The 24,334-nt window shown below is 50.7% G+C and overlaps 7 protein-coding genes across 7 annotated transcripts; 4 read left to right on the top strand and 3 right to left on the bottom strand.

Annotated features, from left to right (window-relative positions):
- Positions 1–1,411: 1,411 nt before the first annotated feature.
- On the top strand, positions 1,412–5,987 carry POX_g08652 (Peroxisomal biogenesis factor 6; the record flags this gene model as incomplete). The annotated part of the gene is made up of 3 exons (XM_050117422.1): positions 1,412–1,601; positions 1,706–5,462; positions 5,531–5,987. The coding sequence occupies 3 exons, from the start codon at positions 1,412–1,414 to the stop codon at positions 5,985–5,987; spliced, it is 4,404 nt and encodes a 1,467-aa protein (XP_049965566.1).
- A 500-nt stretch (positions 5,988–6,487) lies between these two features.
- POX_g08651 (uncharacterized protein) lies at positions 6,488–7,127 on the bottom strand (the record flags this gene model as incomplete). The annotated part of the gene is made up of 2 exons (XM_050117421.1): positions 6,488–6,614; positions 6,679–7,127. The coding sequence occupies 2 exons, from the start codon at positions 7,125–7,127 to the stop codon at positions 6,488–6,490; spliced, it is 576 nt and encodes a 191-aa protein (XP_049965565.1).
- A 3,062-nt stretch (positions 7,128–10,189) lies between these two features.
- POX_g08650 (uncharacterized protein) lies at positions 10,190–13,736 on the top strand (the record flags this gene model as incomplete). The annotated part of the gene is made up of 6 exons (XM_050117420.1): positions 10,190–10,525; positions 10,577–10,668; positions 10,731–10,890; positions 10,959–11,024; positions 12,575–12,674; positions 12,736–13,736. The coding sequence occupies 6 exons, from the start codon at positions 10,190–10,192 to the stop codon at positions 13,734–13,736; spliced, it is 1,755 nt and encodes a 584-aa protein (XP_049965564.1).
- Positions 13,737–15,568: 1,832 nt separating this feature from the next.
- Positions 15,569–17,211, bottom strand: POX_g08649 (uncharacterized protein; the record flags this gene model as incomplete). The annotated part of the gene is made up of 2 exons (XM_050117419.1): positions 15,569–16,920; positions 17,001–17,211. 2 exons carry the CDS (start codon positions 17,209–17,211, stop codon positions 15,569–15,571), a joined length of 1,563 nt encoding a protein of 520 aa, XP_049965563.1.
- A 719-nt stretch (positions 17,212–17,930) lies between these two features.
- On the top strand, positions 17,931–18,285 carry POX_g08648 (uncharacterized protein; the record flags this gene model as incomplete). The annotated part of the gene is made up of 2 exons (XM_050117418.1): positions 17,931–17,960; positions 18,010–18,285. The coding sequence occupies 2 exons, from the start codon at positions 17,931–17,933 to the stop codon at positions 18,283–18,285; spliced, it is 306 nt and encodes a 101-aa protein (XP_049965562.1).
- A 472-nt stretch (positions 18,286–18,757) lies between these two features.
- On the bottom strand, positions 18,758–19,760 carry POX_g08647 (uncharacterized protein; the record flags this gene model as incomplete). The annotated part of the gene is made up of 2 exons (XM_050117417.1): positions 18,758–19,462; positions 19,542–19,760. The coding sequence occupies 2 exons, from the start codon at positions 19,758–19,760 to the stop codon at positions 18,758–18,760; spliced, it is 924 nt and encodes a 307-aa protein (XP_049965561.1).
- Positions 19,761–21,796: 2,036 nt separating this feature from the next.
- On the top strand, positions 21,797–23,554 carry POX_g08646 (putative amino-acid permease; the record flags this gene model as incomplete). Its single annotated transcript, XM_050117416.1, has 2 exons — positions 21,797–22,053; positions 22,138–23,554. 2 exons carry the CDS (start codon positions 21,797–21,799, stop codon positions 23,552–23,554), a joined length of 1,674 nt encoding a protein of 557 aa, XP_049965560.1.
- Positions 23,555–24,334: the final 780 nt, after the last annotated feature.

Here is a 24,334-nt window from a genome sequence, read left to right as displayed (position 1 = left end):
CTCGTTCACTCGATTGCACCGAACTAAAAGGCCGCGCCCTCGGATTCCTGCGGGTCACAGACTCACTTGCATAGCCAGATAGCAGCGAGCGAGGTCCGGGAGCTCTTGATGACCGAATACCTCCTAACTCGAGGGATGTATTTGCTCTCTCGCGCTCTAATTGAGCTCAGCAAGCCTGAGCAGGATGCAACCGCTCAACTGCGGTGGCGGTCGCTGCCTGTAATGGAAGGAGACTCGAACAGGGATATGGCGCACAGCATAGTCCTCGATCAAACTGCTGCAATTCCTTGCGAATCTCCGAAAGGGTATCCAAACTTCGAGCAATTCCAAAATCTCTACGGGGCTCTCCTTCTATTTATCATCCTTCCGAAGTGTCTGTATTCGCTTGGAAGCCTTGAGTCACAGAGCGGCGATGAGGCTGTAGTGTATACCAGAATAGGCACCGCTCTAGGCGCCAGTAGGCGCCAACGTCCATCCGGCAATTAAACCGTTCCGTGTGTCTATCACGTGAGATCATCCGGTACTGTGGTGCTTTGTTGGCCAGTCGAGGGATCGAAAAAACGGCCAATCGCATTCTCTGGCCGACTACTGATGGTGTATTATAATTCTTGATCACTCTTTTTTTTTTAGAATGAGCCAGTCTCATTTCCACTCTTATTTGGTGGTCGATGAAGGGCCTGTATATCCGGTGACCAGCTTATAATCCAGAACACTGTTTGCTAGGCTTCCAACGATCAAGCCAGATTAGATGAACTGGAAGGATCCCACCCGGATGGCCAGTCCCCAACTCCAAATTCAAGAGCTCAACGACTGCTTGTCGTATCCTCATGTCCGTGGGGCGAGACTTCAGCCTACAGCAAGTCTCAAAAGGTCATGCTCAGGCGTTTTCCGCGCGGGCTACCTCCTGGAGTAATAGAAATCCCATGGTTGACAACGCTACTTCAGCCTAGACATGCGGTCTGTAGTTCACCGTGCGCGGGGAGAAGGCCGTACCTTGCGGTCGTATCATCTGGGAGATGCCTGATGCTCGCAGAAGGCGGCAAGGCACAGCACCGAGAGGATAGAAAGCCGAAAGCCGACACTTCTCCGGGGTTCGAGTGCAGGTGGAGCTACTCCCCCAGGCTGATCCAGCGCGTATCATGAACCTCGGCTTCGGGACAGCCAGTGGCAGAATAGCGGGCGGTGCCGAGTTGCCCGCATGTTGATTTCCCCCGGATTCTGAGGGCCGGTGAACTTGTTCCCTCTTCCCCGCGATGAACATAGACAGCTGCAAGTCTTCGACGCGGCTGAATGGTGAGTCAAGGGCTTGAGAATATTTGTGCATCATTGTCCGTGATTAAACTGCCTCGGAGCTTCCATTGAGACCTTTCCCACCATACCTGTTCCGGGAGCTGTTGGAGTCACCGCATAGATGGATTTTGAGCAGTACGGGCAGAGCTCCCCTCGGCCTCGCCAGCGGCGGAAACGCGCCGCCAAAAGGCGCATTCGAAATAGAAACCCGGTGACTGCACGACTGGCGCTAGATGGACAGCTGCGTGGCAATGTCGGTCTCCTATCGGAGGACTTGGCCAAGGACCTCTTCCCGCAACAATCACTTCAAGGTGGGTGGAAGACGGTTTAGGTTATTCTCAAGCAGGGACCCGGGAGCTTGATTGGTTTCAGAGTATCCTTTTGCTGACAAAATCTGGTTTGTTCTCTTCCTCAGATGTTGCGACACATGATGGGATCCATTATATAGCTGTTTCCCCGCATTCCCCGATCCTTTCTTCGGTGGAAGACGCGGCTTGGACAATCTTGCCTGTGCGAATACACAGCTCAGAGCGCTCCCAGACTGCAATCTCACAATCTACGGTCCTATTCCCCGATTCTGCCGACACGCTACAGCCCTTTGTCCAGGCGCTTACGAAGCTCGACGGGTCGCGCAATGCGCTCCAGACTCACCGGTCGGTAGAGATCCGACTGCTTGACGTGGCCCCGCTACACCTCGATACCGTGTATGTCACGGTGGAGAAACATCTGCTGCGTAACCACGACGATGTACAGAGCAGGTTTGGCGGTGGATTTTCTTCCAACGCCACCAGCACCAATGGAGTGTGGTTGAAAAACGCCAAAACCCTCGACGCAAGAAAACCAGGGAAAAAGACAACCGCGGATGCCGAGCAGCGATTGACTGCGGCCGTTCGCGAGGCATTGGCTACACAGCGACTTGTTCACATGGGCGATGTCCTGCCTCTTCCCCTTCCTCCACACCCGATCACTTATGCGCCCGCCCCGCCGGCACGTGTATCCTTCTGCGAGCCGGTATCCCAAGGTCTTCTAGGACCAACCACAAAGGTAGTGCTTGTGCAAGCTCGTTCACAGCAGGGGAACCGGGCTCAGCCGCACGTTTTGCCCACTCGATCCGCGCTCCTGCGACACGTGGTAGAAGATGAAGCAGACGACACCTCCAATGAACAATTCTTTTCCGCCGCCGAAGAAAAGGCCGGAGAAAGTGGCGCGGAAACCGAGGCAGTGTCGGCTGCGGAGGAGTCTGAGACCGAGGGATCAGTAACCTCAACTAGTGATGATTCCGATGACTCTCTAGAAGATATGATCTCCCTCTCGGCGCCAGAGCTGCCCCAGCCACCCTCGGGTGTTATGTCCTCAATGACCTCGGCAACACCTCGCGCCGGTGGCCGGCGAATGGACGGTATTCATACCCCGGGTTCCGTAGCATCAAATTTCACTTCTGCTACCATGCGCCCCGGTCGTGGTGGCGGGAAAGTCTTCAAGGTGGAGGGTCTCTTGCAACAGGTCCCAAACGAAGCTCTGCACCCGCGACCACGCGACGACGAAGATGTGGATTCGTTCATCTTTGTCGACATTAACACGCTTGCCAAGATCGGCTGCTTCTCTGGCGACTGGGTCAAAATTGAGGCCGCCGAGGAGCCGCAACAAAATATGTTCGCATCGCTCAAGTTTGGCAGTCTCAACAATGACATGACAGAGGAAGCGGGAGATTGGCGACCCGTCAAGGTGTTTGGCCTGCCCGGTCTTCCATCAGCCAAGCCACGCTACGCCATCAACCAAGCGGGCGATCGTCGCTCAAGTATCTCGCACTTGGGTCCAACACGTCTTACACCGTCGGTCTTTGTCCCTCCAATGCTGCTCAGTAATATCGAAAATCCCAAATATCTCCGCATCTCTCCAATGAATTTTGCGACTGCCACCAACATCACAAAACCGGGTCTTTTGCATCACATGAAGAATAGCTCTATCAAGAACCCACCATTGGCGAAGGAGGTCACCCTTCTCAAGATTTCCACACCCTTGTCGATGGACCGAGTTCTTCAGCCGGCCCTTTTTGCTGGGTTGAAACAGTACTTTGAGTCTCGGCGACGGATCTTGAAAAGTGGCGATCTTGTCGGTATTCACGTGGATGAAGGATTGGGCCGCGCTGTGTTTTCTGGTACAGCGGCGGGTGAAGGTGCTGGCCCAGAAGATGACATTACAGCTAAGCTGAGCCAGGAGAGCAAGTCTGGAGGTGGTCGGGAACCCCGTCAGGTTGGTGTCGCCTGGTTCCGCGTAGGCCATGTAGCCCCCACCAGCACAGAAGAAGTGGATGAAGCGGGCGAGGACATGTGGGGAGGCGTTGCGGTCATCGATCCTAGCAGCACCCGGATGGTCCAGGCGGGGAGCGATGTCAGTCGTGTGCCTGGCAACATGGGTAACGGCTGGGAGTACTGGCTTGGCGTCAAGACTGTCCCCAAGACACCTAGTGAAGCCATGGCTCCCCATGGAATTGTGACGGATCTCCCACAAGGCTTCACGGGCCCCTTACAGCCCCGGATTCGTGACTTGATGGCTGCTGCCACGAGCCCGAGGGCCATTCAGCTAGGCATGAAGCCCGTTGTCATTCTGTTGAAATCCCAGCAGCGACACATTGGCAAGGCAACTGTCGCAACACGCGCCTGTGCAGATATTGGCCTTCACACATTCCCCATCGATGCCTATGACATTCTTACCGAAGGTGGTGCGAATGGTGGTGACGTGAAGACCGAGGCATACCTCAAAGCTCGTGCCGAACGCGCGTTTCACTGCGGTGCAAACTGCACTGCTTTGCTGATAAAGCACATCGAGGTCTTGACAGCGGACCGTATTGTGACTGCTATGAATGAGATTCTTGGGGAGGCTCGAGTCATTATCGCCACCACGACTGACGTGGAGCAAATTCCAGAGGGGATTCGCAGTCTTTTCACCCACGAGTTCGAGATGGGTGCACCCGAGGAGAAGGAGCGAGAGGGTATCCTACGCAACGTGGTCGCGGAGCGTGGGATTAAACTGGCTGCCGATGTCGATCTGGGAACCGTGGCACTCAAAACTGCTGCTTTGGTCGCCGGAGATCTTGTGGACGTCGTTGAGCGAGCTGCGACTGCGCGCACCGCTCGCCTCGAGGCACTTGCCGAAGCAGCAACGAAGCAGCTTTCTGGCCAAGAAGTATGCGTGAGAGATGTTCTCGTCGCTGGCGGAGATGGCGCTCGTGGAGTTACAAAGGCCGATTTCGACTTTGCTGTGGAGGCGGCTCGCAAGAACTTTGCTGATTCTATCGGTGCACCTAAGATCCCCAACGTCAGCTGGGAGGACGTTGGTGGCTTGACAAACGTTAAAGATGCTCTCATTGAAACGATCCAGCTCCCTCTTGAACGCCCAGAGCTTTTTGCCAAGGGTATGAAGAAACGCAGTGGTATTCTATTCTACGGGCCTCCAGGAACTGGCAAAACACTTTTGGCCAAGGCCATTGCGACCGAGTTCTCTCTGAACTTCTTCTCAGTGAAGGGGCCAGAATTGCTCAATATGTATATTGGTGAATCTGAGGCGAATGTTCGCAGAGTCTTCCAACGTGCGCGTGACGCCCGGCCATGTGTTGTCTTCTTTGACGAGCTGGACTCTGTTGCGCCCAAGCGTGGCAACCAGGGAGACAGTGGCGGTGTCATGGATCGTATTGTCAGTCAGTTGCTCGCTGAGCTGGATGGCATGAACGGTGGCGAGGAAAACAGCGGCGGCGTCTTCGTTATCGGTGCGACCAACCGTCCTGACTTGCTGGATTCAGCCCTGCTGCGTCCAGGTCGTTTCGACAAAATGTTGTATCTGGGTGTGTCTGATACGCACCGAAAGCAGGCAACCATTCTCGAGGCCCTTACTCGAAAGTTTGCACTCAACCCGGATGTGTCTTTGGACCGTGTGGCAGAACGCCTCCCTCTCACGTATACCGGTGCTGACCTGTACGCGCTTTGCTCTGATGCCATGCTCAAAGCGATTACGAGAAAGTCGACCGCCGTCGATGAAAAGATCCGACAGCTCCCTGGTGGACCTGTCTCCACTGCTTACTTTTTTGACCACCTGGCAACACCCGAGGACGTTTCTGTGACGGTGACGGAAGAAGACTTCCTCTCCGCGCAAGGGGAACTCGTGCCCAGTGTCAGGTAAGTTTTGAATCATAGTTCCCAACTGAAACTTCTGTATATTTTTTGGGGAGGCTAACCTCTTGCAGCGCCAAGGAACTAGAGCACTTTGAAAGAATCCGCCAAACATTCGAGTCGGTCGACAAGAAGCAGGATACCGCCAACAACGGTTCTCAGACGATAGCAGAGGCCATGGAAGCATTTAATCGTGACACGACTGGCTCACCTGTCCCATTGGGGTCGCCCACCAGTAATGGTGATGGCGCTATGATCGGCAGTATCCACGGCCGGATCAAGGGCTTGAAGCAATGGCCCGGTGGCGCTGTTCGCAGCCCCAGTAGCCACTCGATTAGTAGCAGCAAGGGCAAAGGCAAGGTTGCTGCTGGCAAGAAGGGCAAGAGTTCAGCAGTGAATGGCGACTCTGATGCCTCATTGGAAGGTGATGATGAAGATATGACTGATGGCCGGATGGAAGAGGACGAGGAAGAGGACGATTACATCGTTCGCACCCAACATCTTGCCAATCCCATGGAAGAGGTTGAGTAATTGTGCCTTTGACCATGCTCTGGACAATTTTACAACCCCAGTTCTCGATATTTCATTGTACATTATACCTCTTCGCAACCTCGACTATTTTTGACTTGTTTCCACACCCCACAATGTCAATGAACATTTTTTCCCTTCATGAATGAGGAGCTTTTTTAAAAAAAAAATCCAACAAGTAGTTTGGCTATCATCTTCAGGACTTGAAACGTCAGAGTTCAAGCAACGTCTTCTCTTTTTCAACGTTCCACAAAAGTCGTTCTACCTAGTAAGGGGCGCTTCCAGACTCGAGTTGATGCAAGCGGTTTTATCAATATATATAAATTTCAAAGCCTTTTACGCTGAGTCTTACCTTTCTCTGGCCGGACTCCATTTCGAATCACTTTTCATCTTGAGTAGACATCACTATTGACTCGACCCGACACATCGATAGTAGTCTGAATCATGAAATAAGTAAATTTCTATGCAATGCGCGCATTAGTCCTATGGCACTAGTAAACTTCTTACACCTTCTTTCCCTCTGTTCGAACCGGTGCCTCCTGCTCTGCTCCTCGGTCCCTGCTAGGTCCATTGTTTCCATTATCATCCTTCGCCTTGAAACTTTTCCAATCATACAGCAAGGCATCTAAACTTGAGACAGTTGCCAATATCATGGATGCCAGCCCGGAGAGCGTTTTTGATTGCTGGGGCGTACACTGCTTGTAATGCTCGTGGAGTCTGAGCAGAGCCTGCGGATGCACTATTGAGAACACTCTGAGGATCCAGATTCGGGGCCATCATTTTGAGTGCTTCGCTGATGTTCTTTAGGAAAACAGTCTGCGCCACTGACACAAAGAGAGTCCCACCAAATGTTTGTGCGAAGGGAATGATGCCAACGTCAATTGCTACATCCTGTTCGGGGAGGGTTGTCTGCACCATATAGATTCCTTGTTCCTCTCCGAAGCTGATTCCGACTCCACACAAAATCTGGAATCCGATCCATTCAGCCCGCGAGGTCGGATGAGGCTGGACAGTTGTCAGCAAACCAGTGCCGATCAACATGAGGATTGAGCCGGCGTAGACGAAAGGTGTGTAGTATCCCGTTGCAGCGGTCCCAAAGCCAGCGGATACGAGTCCGCCGACGACACGGAACATGAATGGCATAACTAGGATCGCGAATTCCACGGCAGAAAAGTTGTTGACCAGTTGGAACCACAGCGCTTAAAGTCTTGATTAGAAATGATCCGGCCATTCTTATTTATTCGGTATTCGCGTATGCAGTAAACATTGACCTAAAACGATGAGTAATGTCTTGATTCGCAGGATCCAGGGCGGAGTCTGTGTTGGGAATGCATACAAAGAACATGCCTCCGAGGCAGATGCCAAATAAGATAGCTGCACCTATGCTTCGCCTGCGAAGTAATCGTCAAAGAATCATAGCGTTATCCTTCTTCCAGCGTTCGATGGCGTAGAACGAGCAGAATAACACACCCGCGGTGGTTAGCCGGACGACGATGCGGGCGTTGTGCCATGCATATGTAGTGCCGCCCCATGATAGCGCTAAGAGAAGGCAGACTGTTGCTGCCACAAAAATACAGGTGGATCGCAAAAATTAACCAAAGTGCGTAGCCACAGTGAAGATGATCCAGTTCCCGCGAGGAGGCTCTCCACTTTGCCTCACCCTCTTCATCCGAATCTACACTCGCGTGACATGCATCGAGCTAAGCCGCTGAGGCATTGGCAGCTCAATGCTTGTTAGTGCTTGGCAGGGCACGGCGAGTGGGACGATTCCCAAATCAAAGAGGAATATTATCTCTGGTCAGCATCGGCCATCAAACTGGATCCCCTTCCAGCTCAAATCAATATCCCATAAAATTCTGCGCAATTCGTTCATTACAACCCGGGACTTCCACTCGTCCAGTGCTGTCAATATCCTCGCCGGTGCCTTTTCAAGATGGGTATTTAATCAAGCCCGGTTCTGGACTAATCGGGACGCAAATACATGTGAGGTGATGGCCCGGGAATGGCCGAATGACCCGTTCGTTCTTTTCGAAGCTCTCACCCTCCGCTTTCTGCAATTCGTTCGATTCATCTTTGGTCGAGATTGATATTTCCGCCCGCTATGAAGGGGCTAATAGTGCGGCCTAGTTTGGCCCTTATCGTACACCGAATTCTGAATTCCCGAGGCGCCAAAATTGTCCATCAGTATTCAAGGATGAATGAGATTATGGATGCCTCAGGCGATGATGTATATCGGACTTTGGGCAATATCCGCAGCCGCGGCCATGAGTGACCTTTTATGGTCTGGTGAGTGTCCTTCGCCCAGGACGCTTCCCGTAACAGTATCTTTAGCGGCCTTATATTCCAGAGGCCCTGTTAACTATATTTCCTAGTAGTAGTATATCATATTTATTCTTCCGTCCCTAGTCTCTATGAGGTGAACTTAGTATAGTGAGTATTATACTATAGGTTATGCTACGTATAATTCTACATGTTCTATTCAAGCGAAAAGGTCATCCGAGTTGCAGCAGACTTGGCCGATGTGGGCCGCAAAAAGTACCAATCCGGAGCTGATTCATCGATGAGCGATTGAAATGCTATAGAGAGTCACTTGGGCACTGCATTGAAATGCATCCGAGCCTACGCGATGGTACCTGGGATATACATATACTATGCGCGGTACGCATCAAGTCGCACAGTCACATCTCGCACCCGTAAGAAAGCGGATCTAAGTTTGAATTATCAAGGTCCAAATACTTCTATACAGTGGCATCGTGAAAGTCTGTGACATCCGGGGTAAGGCGCTATGATTCTACTGGCAAATAGCACCCGCACCACTCAAAATCTACCATCCATGGAGTAGTATATCTTTGATAACTAAGCGGTAAAGAAAGGTACTTTGGACGGCCACAGAGTATGAGATCTATCGAGTGGTCTCTGCTTAATCTGATCTTGTTCCCTCTTGATCTGCTGGGTCTGCAAGCGCAAGCTTTTGCGCTTCAGTTTTTTCTTTTAACTATATCTCGAACTCATCTATAGTCTTGTGATCCGCATCGTTGGCAGATCTCTGAACCAAGAAACAATGTTCCCTCCTATTTTCCAACAAGAATTTTATATGCGGGTAGTAGAATCTACTTTGTTAATATGATATTGAGAGTATCTGTCGAGCTGAAGGAAGTTATTTTACAACTGAGAGCTGGCTGATTCAACGGCTACCCACACCTCCATAGCTTTTTGTATGGTATACCGGGTTAACTCATATAGTCAGCATTGTAACATGCTCGTGCTAGTCCAAAGAGCTACAGTTGCGACGGTTATTATCAGTCTACTCATGACCCCCTCCTCGGGCGCCTACCCCGGGAGTCCTCCAGAACACACCCAAGTTAATCTTTGGCGTCATGAGATGATTGGGTTTGATTACCACCCAAATGGTTGTGATTCCTACGCTTCTTTGATGTTCGCAACATGTCAGCAGACCAAAAATGCTCGACAGGGAGTGGCTTGCCCTTGAAGGCTGGAGTTGTCAATCACGTAGCTCCCATTGGTGTTGTCGACGTCATTCTTTTGCGGGTTTCGCCTCTGACGAGACCGGCTGGCTTTTACGAGTAGTCAAGTCACACTGGGAGGACACATGGAGTTGGTGGGAATGCGAAAGAGGAGGTGTCATGCGTGGGTGTCTGCATGAGAATCTAAATCCGGCAACTGATCTTCATCCAAGGGTTGTAAGTCTAATTGTAGACGAGGCTGGGTGTTAGGGCTTTACAGAAGCAAAGTAAGGGGGGAAATGGATGACATGAAGATGCATGCGGCTCTGGCACTATTTTCCGGGGACTTCCATATCGTGAACCACAAGGTAGACTCGGCTGGAATGCGAGGGTGGAAATAGAGCTGCTGATGAATTCTGACCAGAAAGCTTACGTACCTATCGAAACCCCGAAGTCATAACTGAAGAGAAGCGCTGCTGGACGGATGAAATCTCCTCGCCACCCTATCTGTGTGGCGCAGGAATTCTGCTGATCGATGAACATGCTAAGAATGTTTGCGCAATATAGCTCAAGCAGAAAGAGGACTTAGCTCAACGTACAAGATATAAACCTAGTCGAAGCGCCGCAAGGTCGAAGAGGGTTTAATCCCTCTCCGTATTGCCGCGAGGTATATTCTCTCTTTTTATTTTTGACGCAGAACCTTGAAAGCTGCTCGTAGAGAGTCGGGCATCGGTCGACAGAATGTTACACGCGTTCTCCCACATCAATCCTTGCACCTTTCACACACACCTCGATCTTCGGTACGACCCCAAAGTTGTGGCCTTGCTCAGTCGCATTGTCGTATTCACCGCCGTATTATTCTACCACACCATCTGGCACGCCCCGACATATCACCGAAAGTTCGCTAAGAGCCAACTTGGCCTCTCTTTGCACGTCGTCACTGGCCTCTTCGAGTACTTCCGATACTGGCTCAGTACAGCGCGAAGCAAATTCTATACCTCACAAACCGCGGTCCCTCTCCCCGATGAGCTGGACTTATTGTGTAGCCTGGTCTGGTCGTGGACGAGCTTGATGCTGGTACGCACACTGCGCCGAGGAGACCCTCTGACAACACGCCCCCCTTATCAGGTCGCCGCCTGTATGCGGCCCTTTGCAACCGCAGCGGCATATCTTTTTCGCATCCCGAGTCTCCATACCCTCAGTGTGTATACATTAGAGGGGTTTATTTGGACAAGGCTAGCAATCTTTTACTTCTCCCGAACACCATATCTGAACGACTTAGTCAAGGCGAGCACAATTTATGCGATCTCCGTGCCCCTGGCGGCGGTGTTCAGCATACATCAGAGTCAAGTGCCGGGAGCCTCGGTGGTGTTTTTACTGGCCATGTCGTTGACCAGGAGTTTGAATCAGTGGGTGTCGCGTCAGTCGCAGGCTTTGAGGGAGTAAGTTTCGTCTGCTCACCTTGCTTCACGCATATGATAGATTATTATACTGACTTGCACATACACAGTCCGCAAATCAAGGAGACAAAGCCAATGTGGGAAAGACGCCTAGTGGTCGGGTTGCGGACATTAGGGTTCGTTGAGCTGGATGAACTGCGTGTGGTTGCGAAAGAGCAAGCATTGGAGATGAAAGTGCATGATGAATATGTACAAGAGACTTGGGGTTGAGATTGAGCGAGGGATCGTGTATGTGAAGGGTACTGTTGCTGTGGACCTCACGCAACCAACGCCAATGCGAGGGAAAGGGATCACTGAGAACCAATCAGCTTGGATCAGTCAGCAAGGTACAACCTTACTAGAAAACGTTCCAATGGAAAGCTCCCGCCACGTTGGCAAGGTCGTCTCGTCATGTGACCAGTCATACGGAGTAGCCTTGAGGATACCATTGAAGAACATCATCTTTGAACTTTCTGGTGGCTTTTTAAATCTAGCAGCTCCTTATGGCGGAGGCTCATATCCTGCCGCAGGGCCTCAATAGCAAGCCAAGGCCTTGGCGCAATCACTAGGGCCGAAGTGACTCACTCGATTTGCATGCACTCGGGCTTTCTATGTAATGGAAGGGTATGACGCCCAAAACTCCGTGATTGAGCTCCGCCGTGATGCGTGTATTGACGTTTCTTGGTTACAAGAATTTCTCCGATCCATCGACACAGCTCCATGAAATTTCATTTCATAAACCCAGGGTTACCGACATTCGCGAACTTTGTCATATCCATATGGTTACAATGGATAAAAAGGCATGAACGAAAAAGAACCCTAATAGAGGCTTATCATTGAGACTAGGTGGTCGTATCAAGCTCCCCTGCTCCTCATTCGAGAAAAACAGATAAAGCTGATTTACCCCGCTTGTTCCGCGTTTCCTCGCTCTTATTTTCCTCTGTCAGTCTCTCGTCAACCCGCTTCTGTTCACGGCCTAGACGATTATTAGCATGTATCATAAGCTTATCAGATGAGCTATTTATACGATAAACACTAAGGGCTTAAGATAAATAAGGTACTTATGTAAGTCCATCTACTAATTTGTTGCACTTCAATATCTAGCACTAAATTATAATTCACTGCCTAGACAAGGTATTCAGGCTCTAGGCTGCGATTGTTTGTCGATCGAGATATTGCCCTTTTAGGCTAGGGCTTCTAGTCTCGACCTTTGCCTTGATTGAATTCGAAAGAATCCTCTAGAGCTTGAACGAAAGTGATGCAGCACGTGGAGACCCCACGGGACGTTTGCTTGGACTAATCTTGATCTTTTCGCGAATGGCCTCACTTTGGAGTGTGTACAAACATTCAGAATCACCCACGACAATCTTCCCATCTTCTCCTATTCCTTTTCACCTAGCACCTCCAGAACTGACTTTTCTCTTATTTATTGCTCTGAGAATAGCTCACCTCGCGAAAGCACCTTTGTTAGTTTCCATCTAAAACTCTCTTATCCGACACCTCTCAACCGGTATTCTCTCTCTTGAGTCTCATTCACTTGAAATGCGCCCTTTCTAAGCTGTGTGAAACATCGTTGTCTCTGTATCTGGGCCCAGACAGGGAGACAGAATGCAGTCTTTCCTATCTGTCGGTCTCCCTGAACTTTCCACGTCTTAAGACCATTCACTCACCATCCATTTGTTCAAAGGCCACCGAGCTCACTCATTCGTCCCCTTCTGATACTCTTGATAATCATCTCAATCAAGAGAATCACCGAGCCGAGCCTGGAGGTATCTCTGCTGATTCCAGTAAGATCATTACCACGTCGACCTCAGTCATGAAGTCAGTTCTGATCTCCTCGCTTCTCAGATCCGACATCAGATGTCACGAGTGATGGCATTTGTGAACCGCTGACTCCAGATGAGTCTAAAAGGATTCTCATGTGCCTTCGGACGCACTGCCATCCAAAAAGCCGTCTGATAGCATGGGGAATCAAGGTGGAGCTGGATTTCGAGGCCGAAAAACGCGAAACCGGACATTTCCAGAAGGGTGCAAGCGCGCCCATTTCCTGTCTTTCTGTGGATCTCTTCAGAATGACTCCTCAGCCATTTCCCAAGGCCCATCATGTGTTCAATCAGGGGGCTCATCAGATGCCTTTGCGAGGCACCAGAGAAGCCATTGCAATTGACTGCGAGATGGTCATGTGTGGAAACCAGTCAGAACTCGCGTACCTAAGCGCTATCGATTTCTTGACTGGAGAAATCCTGATCGACCATCACGTCCAGCCAAAAGAAAAAGTGACGCGATGGAACACTCGCTGGAGCGGAGTGAGTGTCCAGAGTATGAAGGCTGCTCGACGTAAAGGCAAAGTGATCTACGGCTGGGAAAAGGCTCGCGAGCGCCTGTGGAGATATGCGGATCAAGAAACGGTCTTGATCGGCCATGCCATCCGGAATGATCTAGATGCATTGAGAATCGTCCACCCTCGGATCGTGGACACATCGATCCTGACCAACGAAGCTATTTTCCCGGATTTCTCGAACAAAAGACTCTGGTCTTTGAAAACGCTGGCCCGAGAGTTTCTTCACCGATCTATCCAGACTGGACGACAAGGCCACAGCGCCCTGGAAGATTCCCAAGCTACCCGGGATGTTTTGCTGTGGTGCCTTCGGGACCCTGAAAGATTGTCGCAGTGGGCTACGCGAGCTCGGGCAAGCGTCACTAGTCGGCTTGACCCCATCGAGTCAAATAGCCTAGGAATCGAGTCTCGGAGGAACCAAAGCATACCTGGGCAATTATCCCAGGCACTCATGGTGTCTAGGCTGTCAATTTCCGCGGACAGTGGTGATGATGTGAAGAACCCCCAGTAGAATGCTTGGGCTTTGCCTTGGTTAATTTGGAGGAATACAATGGGGCTGTCGCATTGAACAGCGTTGCGGATGATTGGGTTTGCTAGTTGAGGTAAGGGGATGTGCTAGATGGAAGAATGGATAGTGGTCCAGATGATAACTCTTACTTGTCTGTAATTCAGATTCCCTATATACTTCCCTACATACAATCTTGCTTCTGCGACTCTCTGAATAGATTCAAGTTTACCTCTTCGGATACGTACCCAGTGAAAACATCACATGATATTCATTTTAGTTCGTTAGCTATTGAATCTCATATATCCCAATCCTGTACGGGTCCTGGCAGTTCTATTTCAAGTTCTTTGAATAACGGCAGGTTCCTTCTGTCTTCCTCTCCTTCCTCTCCTCCTTCTTCTCACTTTTTCATCTACCTCCACACAATCATTTTTCACCTCCTCTTTCTTCTCACCTGGTCCCTTATACCAGAACTGTGTCCAAGATTGGAGATTCTTGAAGGCAGATCATACATGCTTGCAGACTGACTAGATATCTCCTGATACGCAAGGTCAAACCCATCAATGACGAGAAAAGCGCGAGGCGCCAAAAGACCTGCCAACATGAATTTGCTTCAAAGCATAAGATGCTGTCCAACGGGGAAACAGGTGATCAATAAAGGGGACAAAACACCCAGAGTACTGCGCGTCAGACACTCACTGCTAATCCGGAGACGGCTCTGCCGGAACAGCCAGTCAGTGGCACAACGTGGACAGCTCGCTTTCCACAAACCAAGAACCTTTGAAGATCTTTCCAATGAAGCAGTTTTTTCTGACTTTTCAAATGAACGAATTTACTCTCTGATGACCCTGACATCAGCTTTCCTCGCCAGGGTAATATAGTGAGAGAAAATGGGCATAGTGCGCTGAAAGAGGCCAGAGCGACAAGAGACATCCTTATTTGGTGTATCTTGAATCCCTTGGAGCTCCAGGAGTTACTGGCCTCTCGAGATTTATGCTATGGCAAAAGGGAAAGGTGACGAGTGAGTGCCGTGCAACTGTCGAGGTATGCGACTCCCGTGCGCAACAGGGAAAAGGGATGTGACGCACATGTGTGACGTAGCTTTAGTCAGTTGCGGCAGTTCATTCTATTGAACTTCATGATTCAGAATGTTTAGAATTTACCACACAATAGAATCAGGCTATTTTTTGGAATGAGTACACACGGAGTCAAGCAGATCTGGCTGATCTTCTGGCAACCTAGCTTATACACGGCAAGTACTGGCAATTGAAGGGTATCGACGGACGTAGGTCTAGTATGTAAGAGACTAAGTATCCTTCAAAGAGTCCCAAATGGGATTTGAATCCCAATTCTGATGGCCGAGGACGTCCAGTTGAATGGCCCAGCCGGTAATGAAGATTGAGACCACCTGCATGAGTGTCTCCAGGATGGCTCATTCAGGCGAAGACGACGGGGGGAAAAATTCAAACTACTGCATATAGATTCACCAGAGCGTCTCGAGCAACTATGAATGCCTTTAAGAGCATGAACTACGTTGATATAACTTGACTGGCAAAAGTTTTCATCAAAAAGGGCGGATGCAATCATACAGGGAGACAGTTCTCCTGAGCCAATACACTACAATGTCTCTCAAAAAGTCATCACGTCTGGCTATGGGTTGACTGTAAATTTCCACAGCACATATACACTTGAGTGTCCTGCACTCGAAAGCTTGAAATAGCGAGGTTAGATCCAAGCATCATTCGTTCATTAATTATTCAAGATTTTTCATATGACAGTCTTTCAGCATATCACGACAGATGCACAACCATATAACAGCAGATTTGGCTCGTAGATTTTCAAGACTTGGCAGCCTCTTTGAGGGAAGTTTCGCATGCGGCGGCTCCATCTTCCTTTTTCAAAAAAGCACCTTTAGCCTGTGCCTGTTGCATGGCTCGAGCAATCCGAGGTGGATCAAAGATATTGTTTGATTGCTCGAATATCGCGTCAATTTCCTCCAGCGAGAAGCCCTTGGTTTCGGGGAAGAAGAAGTAGATCGATGGAACGATAACTGCGTTGAGTACGGCAAAAATGATGTAATACCGATACTCGATGGTCGCAAAGCCGAGGGGCGTGACCTGAGCGAGCAAGAATGTAAATGCCCACACGGTGCTGGTGGACACGGCATTGGCCGCAGCTCGAATCTGCAGCGGAGCCATCTCCGCAGCATAGAGGAATGTCATTCCGGCAAAGCCAATTGTGAAGATCAACTGGAAGGCGAAAAGGAAGATCACGGCAACCACCAGAGCACCGGTGTTGTGCTTTTGAGACGTCGTGCCTGCAAGTCCCGCCATGCAAATGGCCATGGCCCCGGCGCTCCACAGCATGAGTGGACGGCGACCCAGACGGTCAATGGTGAAGTAGGCGAGGAAACCACCACAGGGCTGCATGAGACCCATGGCAGCGGCGAGCACGCGAGCTCGTACGGGGTCCATGCCAAGATACTGCTCGAAAATGTTGGTGGCGTAGAATGTGATGAGATTGACACCGCAGATTTGCTGAAACATCTGGCCCGTGGCGGCGAGATAGGTACGGTGAAACAGTCGCTGTTTCCCATTGGTAAACATGTCATTCCACTTTCCAGATCCGCAGAGAGCAAGGGAAGCCTCGATATTTTCCACATTCTCAGTCACAGTGGGCGAATCAGAGTCGACTTCGAGGAGAGCTGCGAGGACGAGTCGTGCCTGGTCAATTTGACCCGTTTTGATCAACCAGCGAGGTGATTCAGGAAGGAAATAGATGAATGCCATGGCCGTTCCCGACAGAACCACCTGGAAGACAAGCGGGAACCGCCACGAGACAGAGCTACCCTGCACAAAGTAAAATGCCAAGTCGAGCCACAGAGCAAGGGTGACGCCCACGCCCATGAAGATACCGTTCGTCACGACGCTGGAGCCGCGCTTATCTGCCGGAGAGATTTCCGATTGCCAGACTGGCACCGTTGCGATATAGCCGCCCGTCCCCAGGCCAAGAATGATCCGGGAGACGATAAATTGGGAGAACTGGAAGGAGGTCGCCATGAGGATAGCGCCAATTATTGAGACAAAGGTAGTGAAGAAGATGACTTTGCGACGCCCGAGAAGATCACCGAGGTAGACGCAGGAGAGGGCGCCAAAAATACCGCCCACGGTATAGAGAGCAATCACCGTTCCTAATCGCAAGAAAAACCCCATGTTGGTTAGAGATGTGATTCCGAAGGTCGAGAAGTTCCGCATGGTTTTGGGTGCATACCTTGGATTTGCGAGTTTTCCTCCTGCTCCGCACCCGTCGTGTTGATTGTGTCCATGCGAGGGAACTGGGTGTTGAAAGCCGAGAGCGTCAAAAGACCACCAGCCACACTCATGTTGTAGCCATAGCAGGTGAAAGTCGGACAGACGACCAGCATGAGCGCTGCGCGCAGCAATGCATTGCCCTGCAGGCCAAAATATGGCTTTCTCGTCATGGTTGCGAGATCAAGTTCAGATACTAACTCGGTCACACCACGTGGATTCACCTGCAATGCGCGGAGTATTCGTGTTCGTTACGCCGGTCAGCCCGTCTCATCCAAGAAGCATAATCCTTTCCCGAGATGCTGCAGATTGCAAAATTGCAGATGCGGATGTTTGCGAAAGACGCAAGTCTTGCACGGATCAAGACGTGTCTTCCCCCATGACTAACACTAGCTTGAATGGAGAAAGATCCTCCGAATCTCGCCCCTTTGGAGTGGATCGTCACGATCTGAGCGAAAATTTTGGCCATCGTGGATTCGTGGACCACCGGATTGAGTCCATTGACTAGGATACAGTGGAGACTTGCCGCTTCACCCCCACAGGAACACACTTCAAATCACGAGTGATGTGCAATATGGCCACCGGCCTCACTGACACAAGGTTCAACTCCGAAAGCATTTGATGACAAGACGTCTCATATAAGATTGTATAAGAGTTGAAACTTGGTCTCTGCTGACACTGTTGCGGTGAATGTCTCGAGCATCTGAGTTTCTTCACAGTCACACGACACCCTTTTAGGCTCGGCTTTAAATTTTCTCCGGTCGCCCGCTCGAGGTTAGCCTGCGGGATCCACCGGCCGCGCTTAAGCGTGGAGGGTCTTCCCGAATGTACCCTAAAGTTACCTCCCAAGTTCCTGGTCGCACGTTATCGCACAGCGCCACCACACTCAACCATGCTAATCGGTGGGTTGGGAGTGCTGTGGGTACGTAAATGGATTGTGTAACAGACAGCATGCACTCTGCAAGAGGCAGGTCCAGAGCCGCATTGAACTTGAGGCCGTCTACCTCCTTGAGATACGGGCGGAAGTAATCGACATGGTCGAGCAGGGGAGCAAATGCTGCATTCAGGAACGAGCCGAGAATAAAGTTTTTAGCGCAACCATCAGAGTTCAGTCCCGTCGAGGGCTAGGGCTTGCTCAACCACAAATTGTCGTTGGAACTTTCGCGGATATTGGTAAGGTTCAGGGTACCGGGAGCCACCCAAAGTACCAGCATATCATTGCCGAGATATCTGGTGGAAGCACGTGAGTACTGGGGTGATATAGGTCTGTTGAAGATGGCGACTGTATCCAACCTTTGAAATTCCTGCCAAAGGGGCTGGTTCAGCATTGAACTTGGACGGATCAGCCGTGATCTTCAATAAAATGCATGACTTGATCTACATACTGGTCTCATAGTATAGTAATCTTTCAAGTAAAATACCTAATATTGCTTGTGGCATGATCTGGTCTCATCTCATGATCCACGTGGAAGCCCCCGCAATCGAGGAGGATCGACCAGTCAAAAGGTGATTCCAATCATGCATCTGACTGCCCACGAATCAAATCGTTCAAGAGACAAGTGTGGCTCTGTCAAGACATGATCCAAGTCGCAAAGATTTCTATTTCTATAGAAAATGGCGATGACTCGTCGGAGAGGAACACACCACTGGTCATTCACCAATGAGGGACACAAAAAGACCGAGTGCAGAATCTCCTTGCGTCAAAGCCCAGAATCCCCTTCAAGCTAACCACACGTTTTGGTCCTTCCCATAGCCAAATGGAATCCACGATTCATTAAAGTATTTCGCCAGCACAGTCTGACTGTAGCTGGTATCGTCGACGCAGTAGCTACCCCCCGACGGTCCAATATGGGAACAGTGGACGTCCGGTCGGTAGGGGACCATGTGCTCGTGGACCTCGCGACATAAAAGGGTGTTCCGACCGAGCTCGTAGCTCTTGCCGAAGCGCACAGACTCAGTCAGATATTTATAACAGGCTTCGGTGCTGTTGTATTGCTGGTTCGCACCCGTACAGGATGCTTCATGAGTGGCACAGATCGTCTTGGCCAAAAGGTCAGACATGTAGGCCACAGTCTGAGTAGGGGAAGTCGCGTTGATCTTCTTGCCAACACTATCCAGGATCAAATCCAGCAGATACTCGAACCATCGGAAAGTCGCGTCATATTGCTCAATTTTCCCGTCCTCGTTGAATGCGATCCAGGTATCGATCGTCACGGGCAGGAGAATTCCAAACGTCGTCGCATTGAAAGTAACCACCGTCGTGGCGCTGGCGATGTTGTCGTTGGCAGCGAACTGGGTGATGCTATAGTCGATGGGGACTCCCACAAGACTGACATGATTCGGGTCGGAAAAGAGACCGAAAATGTATTCTCGGTTGAGTTCATCCCCGTCGAATGTGCGAGTAATATCTACTCGACCTTGCACCTAGAATTGCAAAAGGGCATGGGTTGGCGTTCACTTGGTGGGTACCGCCTTCGGGGAGCGTAATGCAGGCATCACTCACATCTTTTGTAAACACAGTTGATTCGTTCCCCTGCGTCTGCTTCAAATTTGCTGGGTAGAGGAAATTATCCCAGAATTTTTTTTCCAGTTTCCACAAGTCATCGAACGTGTAGCGAGGCTTCGTGGGTGGAGGGGGAGCCAGTGTGTCCTGGGAGGTTGCCAAGCAGGGAACGGCATTGTAGATGCTTGATGCAGCGATGAGAAGGGTTGACAGATGCATCATGCACGTAAGACCCAACGGAATACCCGGATCTTTGGGTCTTTACATGACCACGTCTTGCACCCCTTTATATGTCGATCTGACTACCCCCCTCCCTTCCCGACTTTGGTCATGCCTGATACGCAGGCCTGGCACGTAACCCCCCTCCGAGAGTACCCCTTGCCAGAAATTCAACGCCTAGGCACTCGAACCCGTTCGATATTTATGCCAAATATGCAAGGTGATCAAGCAATACCTTCGCCAAGAAATGGCCATCGTGTAATGGCGAAAGGCACAACGAACTAATTTCTGGTCTCAATGGGAGAAGCGCACATTTTCCATCCTAGTGAGGACTGCACTGGGCTCTGCGCACCAGTTCGCACTGGAATTCAGCAAGTGGAAAAGAGACAAGGGTAGAACCTAAGGGGCCAAAGAAAACTCAAGCTGAACTAGAAATCGGTTCATTTGGTAGGGGTCCCATGGTCATAGTATCAGCTCACCATGTTGTCCTCCGCGAATAGCATTCCGTGAAAGGGGAAACGATCTGCTTTAGTACCACACTGCGAAGCGCGCCTCAAGCTGTAGCTGTAGGCATGAGCCTCATCCTCAGCCTCAGCTATGGTCTCGGCACAACTTGCATGATGTGATTTGAGGCCATTCCCCTAATTTTTCGGGCATATTTACGACTTGGATGAGCATATACGGCCTGTATTGCCCGAAGCTGTTAATCTCTAGAAGTGCAAGCATGCAATACAGATTGTGGCTCGCTCAAAGAGGCTCTATGCAACACCATTCGTCAGCGATCATATCAAGAATATTCAAAATGCTATAACTATGTCGAGGCGCTTCATATCACCTTATCTGGAACAGGGTTGTAGATTGATGTCGATCGTGACTCGGAGTGGCGTATCTCACCCGCTCACGCCATGGGGCGAATAGCAAAAATTGTTCTGACATGAGTGCGACAGGCGTATGCACGCATGACCAAGATACCCCTAAGAAAGAAAGTTTTGTCGAATTAACATACAGTACGTATCATGATTCAGTGTCTAGGTAATCTCTTCGAAACACCATTGCAAAGATGCCCGTCGGAGTTGTGTGCATTTCATCCAGCCGAAAGGTTTCACACCTCGTCATACTTCTTCAACGTGAAGACTGAATACTGCACATTCAAGCAGAGCCAAATCCTGAGTATGGGAGACTTCTTCCAGCTGATTGAGTCTGAATAAGCCCGGCTTTCATGGCTTATTGAAATCTTGGAGGTGAGAGCAGTACTATTCTTTTTCTATTCTAATCAATATGTCATGTCCGACATGGCCACCTAGACTGTTGATTCGAAGTTTATGGTATGTTTGAACCTTGAATTAGTGTGGCCCAGAGTTTTGTTTAAATTCAGACGGGACCTAAGATACATGAGCGACACATTTATATATGCCTCAGTACCCCTGGACTACGACTTGGACGTCATCTGATGTTGATTCATTAGAAGAACCTAAGATGCATTGCGCCTTACTCATTGAGTCGCGACACTTGAGCCCGCCTCACGCATGGTTGAGCGCGCCGGTTTATGTATCTTTCGAAACGGACCCGACAAAATTATGGGTAGCAAGAACATGGAATGGAACCCACCTCAATGTCAAGGCCCTATTTTGTCAATGCTCTCAGATTTGAAACTTGTCTTTCTGTCACCGAGTCTCACCCGAATTGTCAGTCATTGATTTTTCCAAGAAAAAGAAAATCCCACAGTCATCGCGTGCCGTGCCGACGGACGCGGTGACTTGCGCGTGGACCTCGAAGAGACTAGTAAAAGTAAACTTTGCTTCATCCCCACCTCGGAGCACCAAACGTGCTGATCAACCAATCAACCCAGCCATGAATGATGGCGTGCCCGCGTCAGAAAGAGGGCTTCAAAAAATCTCTGCAGAAGTCATTCATCTTCCATTTTATCCGTTTCATCAATTGTTCGAGATTGAATATCACTGGAAAGCTTTTCGGGGTGTTTGACGGCCGAGTGCAATTGTTTCAGTCCCATGCCAACCCGATTTGACTCTGCCAAGATGGTCGCTCCCGCTGCTCTCCCCGTGTCAGACGGCGCCAAGACCGAGCGAGACTTGGTCACCTCCAAAACGGAGAATCGCGTCGCGGAGACGAGTGAGGATGATCGGGAATTGCTGAAGCTTGGCTACCGTGCAGTCTTGGCTCGTGGCTGGGGCACCTTTGACAATTTTGCCTGTTCGTTCTCGGCCTTGTACTGCATTGGAGGGATTCGAGTCCTCTTCTATATTGCCCTCAGCAATGGAGGTCCCGCTGCTCTGTAAGAGTTCCCTATATCTTGTATTTGATGCTCTTCGTGGGGTTTCAAGTGTATCGTTCACACCTCCTAACCATATCATTTTAGTTGGAGCTCTTGGATTTCCGGCAGCATCCTCAGCGTGATAACCGCGGCATGTCTTGCGGAAGCCTGTTCTGCCTATCCTGCCGCAGGATCGATCTACTACTGGGCCTTTAGGTCCTGGGGTGGCGGTCGCCTGGGCCGTTTCATCTCTTATCTGATCGCTGCCTGGACACTTGTGGCGTGGACGGCCTTTCTGGCGAGTGATTCCTTCGGCGTGGCCAACTATCTCCTGTCGGAGATTGTGGTCTTCAGTCCAGAAACGACCTTCCCCATTAGCACCTCCGACGTGAAAGCCCGTGCGATTGCATGGGCCTTTTCCCTCGCATTCTTGGCGCTGGCGACGGCTCTGAATTTCCTGCCCCCTCGAATGTACGCATGGGTTTTCCGGACGGGGTTTGCAGTCATTGTCATTGACATGTTGCTCAATTTCATCTGGTTGCCTATTGGAGTGTCCAAAACATATGGGTTTCAGTCCGCCGAGTACGTTTTCACAACTACATACAATGGCGAAGGGACTGCACCCGGTTTGAATTGGGTACTTTCTTGGTTCCTCGTCTCGAGCTGTCTCGTTGGCGAAGACGCCTCGGGCCATGTGGCCGAGGAAACCATTTCCGCGAAGAAGGCGGCTGCCAAGGGCGTCTTCTGGTCAACGGTTGCTTCCGCGCTTTGCGGATTCCCCATCATCATCTTGTTCCTGTTTTGCATGCCACCGATTGAGACGTTCTACAATACCACCGCGCCTCAGCCGTTTATCAATATGTACGCTCTCGCGCTGGGGCCTCGAGCCCATGTGGTCATGACCATCGTCTCGATGATCGGCGCAATTCTCAATACCTCGATTTCATTGGTTGCCGTCTCCCGCCTCGTCTTTGCTGTTGCCCGTGATGGTGTCTTTCCATTCAGCGACGTGCTCTCTCGGGTTTCCCAGAGAAAACAACCCCGAAACGCCGTGATTTTCATTGCGATCATCGCCGCACTCTTGCTCTGCACTCAGCTCCCTTCCCAAGTGGCATTCTCCAGCTTGGTGTCGACCTCCGCGGCGGGCTCGATCGCTGCCTACGGCCTCGTGGGGATTGGCCGGGCTTTTATCACACGGGGCTCCTTCCGTCCCGGCTTTTGGGACATGGGTTGGTTCGGGGTGTTTGCTGCCTTTGTGACTTTCGTCTGGAACACGTTTGCATTCGCAGTGCTCTGTGCCCCCCAGTATCCCAATAATGCGATTGATCAAGATCCTGGTCTGTTCAATTACGCTATTGTCATCATGGGCGGTGTCACCGTCATCGCAGTGTTTGAATGGTGGCGCAAGTCCAAGAATGACTGGTTCCGGCACCTTGAGACGCCCGACACACCATCCGACACTGATACAGTGAGGGAGCGAGATGCAGCTGCCCCCTTCCCAGTGCAAGAGGCTGTTGTTTGAACAGTAGAATCGTCTGGATCTGCCGGGTCTTCAGACGAAGGTAGGTTCGAAAATTAGGTGAGCCGGAAAGGGATCGATAGGGGATTGCGGCCGCACAGCCCTGTGGAGTGTGGTTTGAGGTGAGTATTAGTTGACGAAGCACGCATGACGGGTGTTCGAGGCTTCACTGTCAAGTGGACCTCGTTCTGAGAAATTACCGTTATAACTTGATCTGGACAATACCAGCGAAAGGACATGCCTGCCTCGTTTCCCTTCCTCTTCTGCTTTGTTCTTGCCATGGTGTCCTGTCCTCCAGGTCATGGACCTGGGGCAGATGCTACTGACGGAGCTTTTATCTTTTCTATTCTTTCGTAGGTTGGCGGTTCGCTGCTAGTCCGGCAAGCAGTATTGCTGTGGCGATTTCCTTTTTGGGATGTGCAGGCATTCATTGGACGTGCGTCTGCATCGCAGCCGAACCCTACCCGGGCCTGCCTCGACTGACTGACCCGTTGCGTTTTGATCTGCACTGGACGATCAAGGTGTTGTTACACCTCTCGTTTCCTTTGGGGCTACGTCGAGAGGTGACGCTCAGTCCTCGATGCGGCTGGGGAGGATCTTGTGTCGAGGTCGGGATCACGGGTGGGCTTTGACCGCGCTTGCAGCCAACCGCCGTAATCTTGTAGCTGTGTAGGTCGGACTCCTTGCTTGAAAAGTATCTCTCTGCTTGGTGGTTGGGGGATTGTAGATTCTGGGGGTTGATTCGTTAAAAGCTCTTGCCGACGGGGACGCTTCACGGCGCGA

This window comes from Penicillium oxalicum, chromosome VII (assembly GCF_001723175.1).
Source record: "Penicillium oxalicum strain HP7-1 chromosome VII, whole genome shotgun sequence".
NCBI classification, from domain to species: domain Eukaryota; kingdom Fungi; phylum Ascomycota; class Eurotiomycetes; order Eurotiales; family Aspergillaceae; genus Penicillium; species Penicillium oxalicum.
The sequence above is the reverse complement of the archived record's forward strand: the minus strand, read 5'-3'. Positions and strand labels throughout refer to the sequence as shown.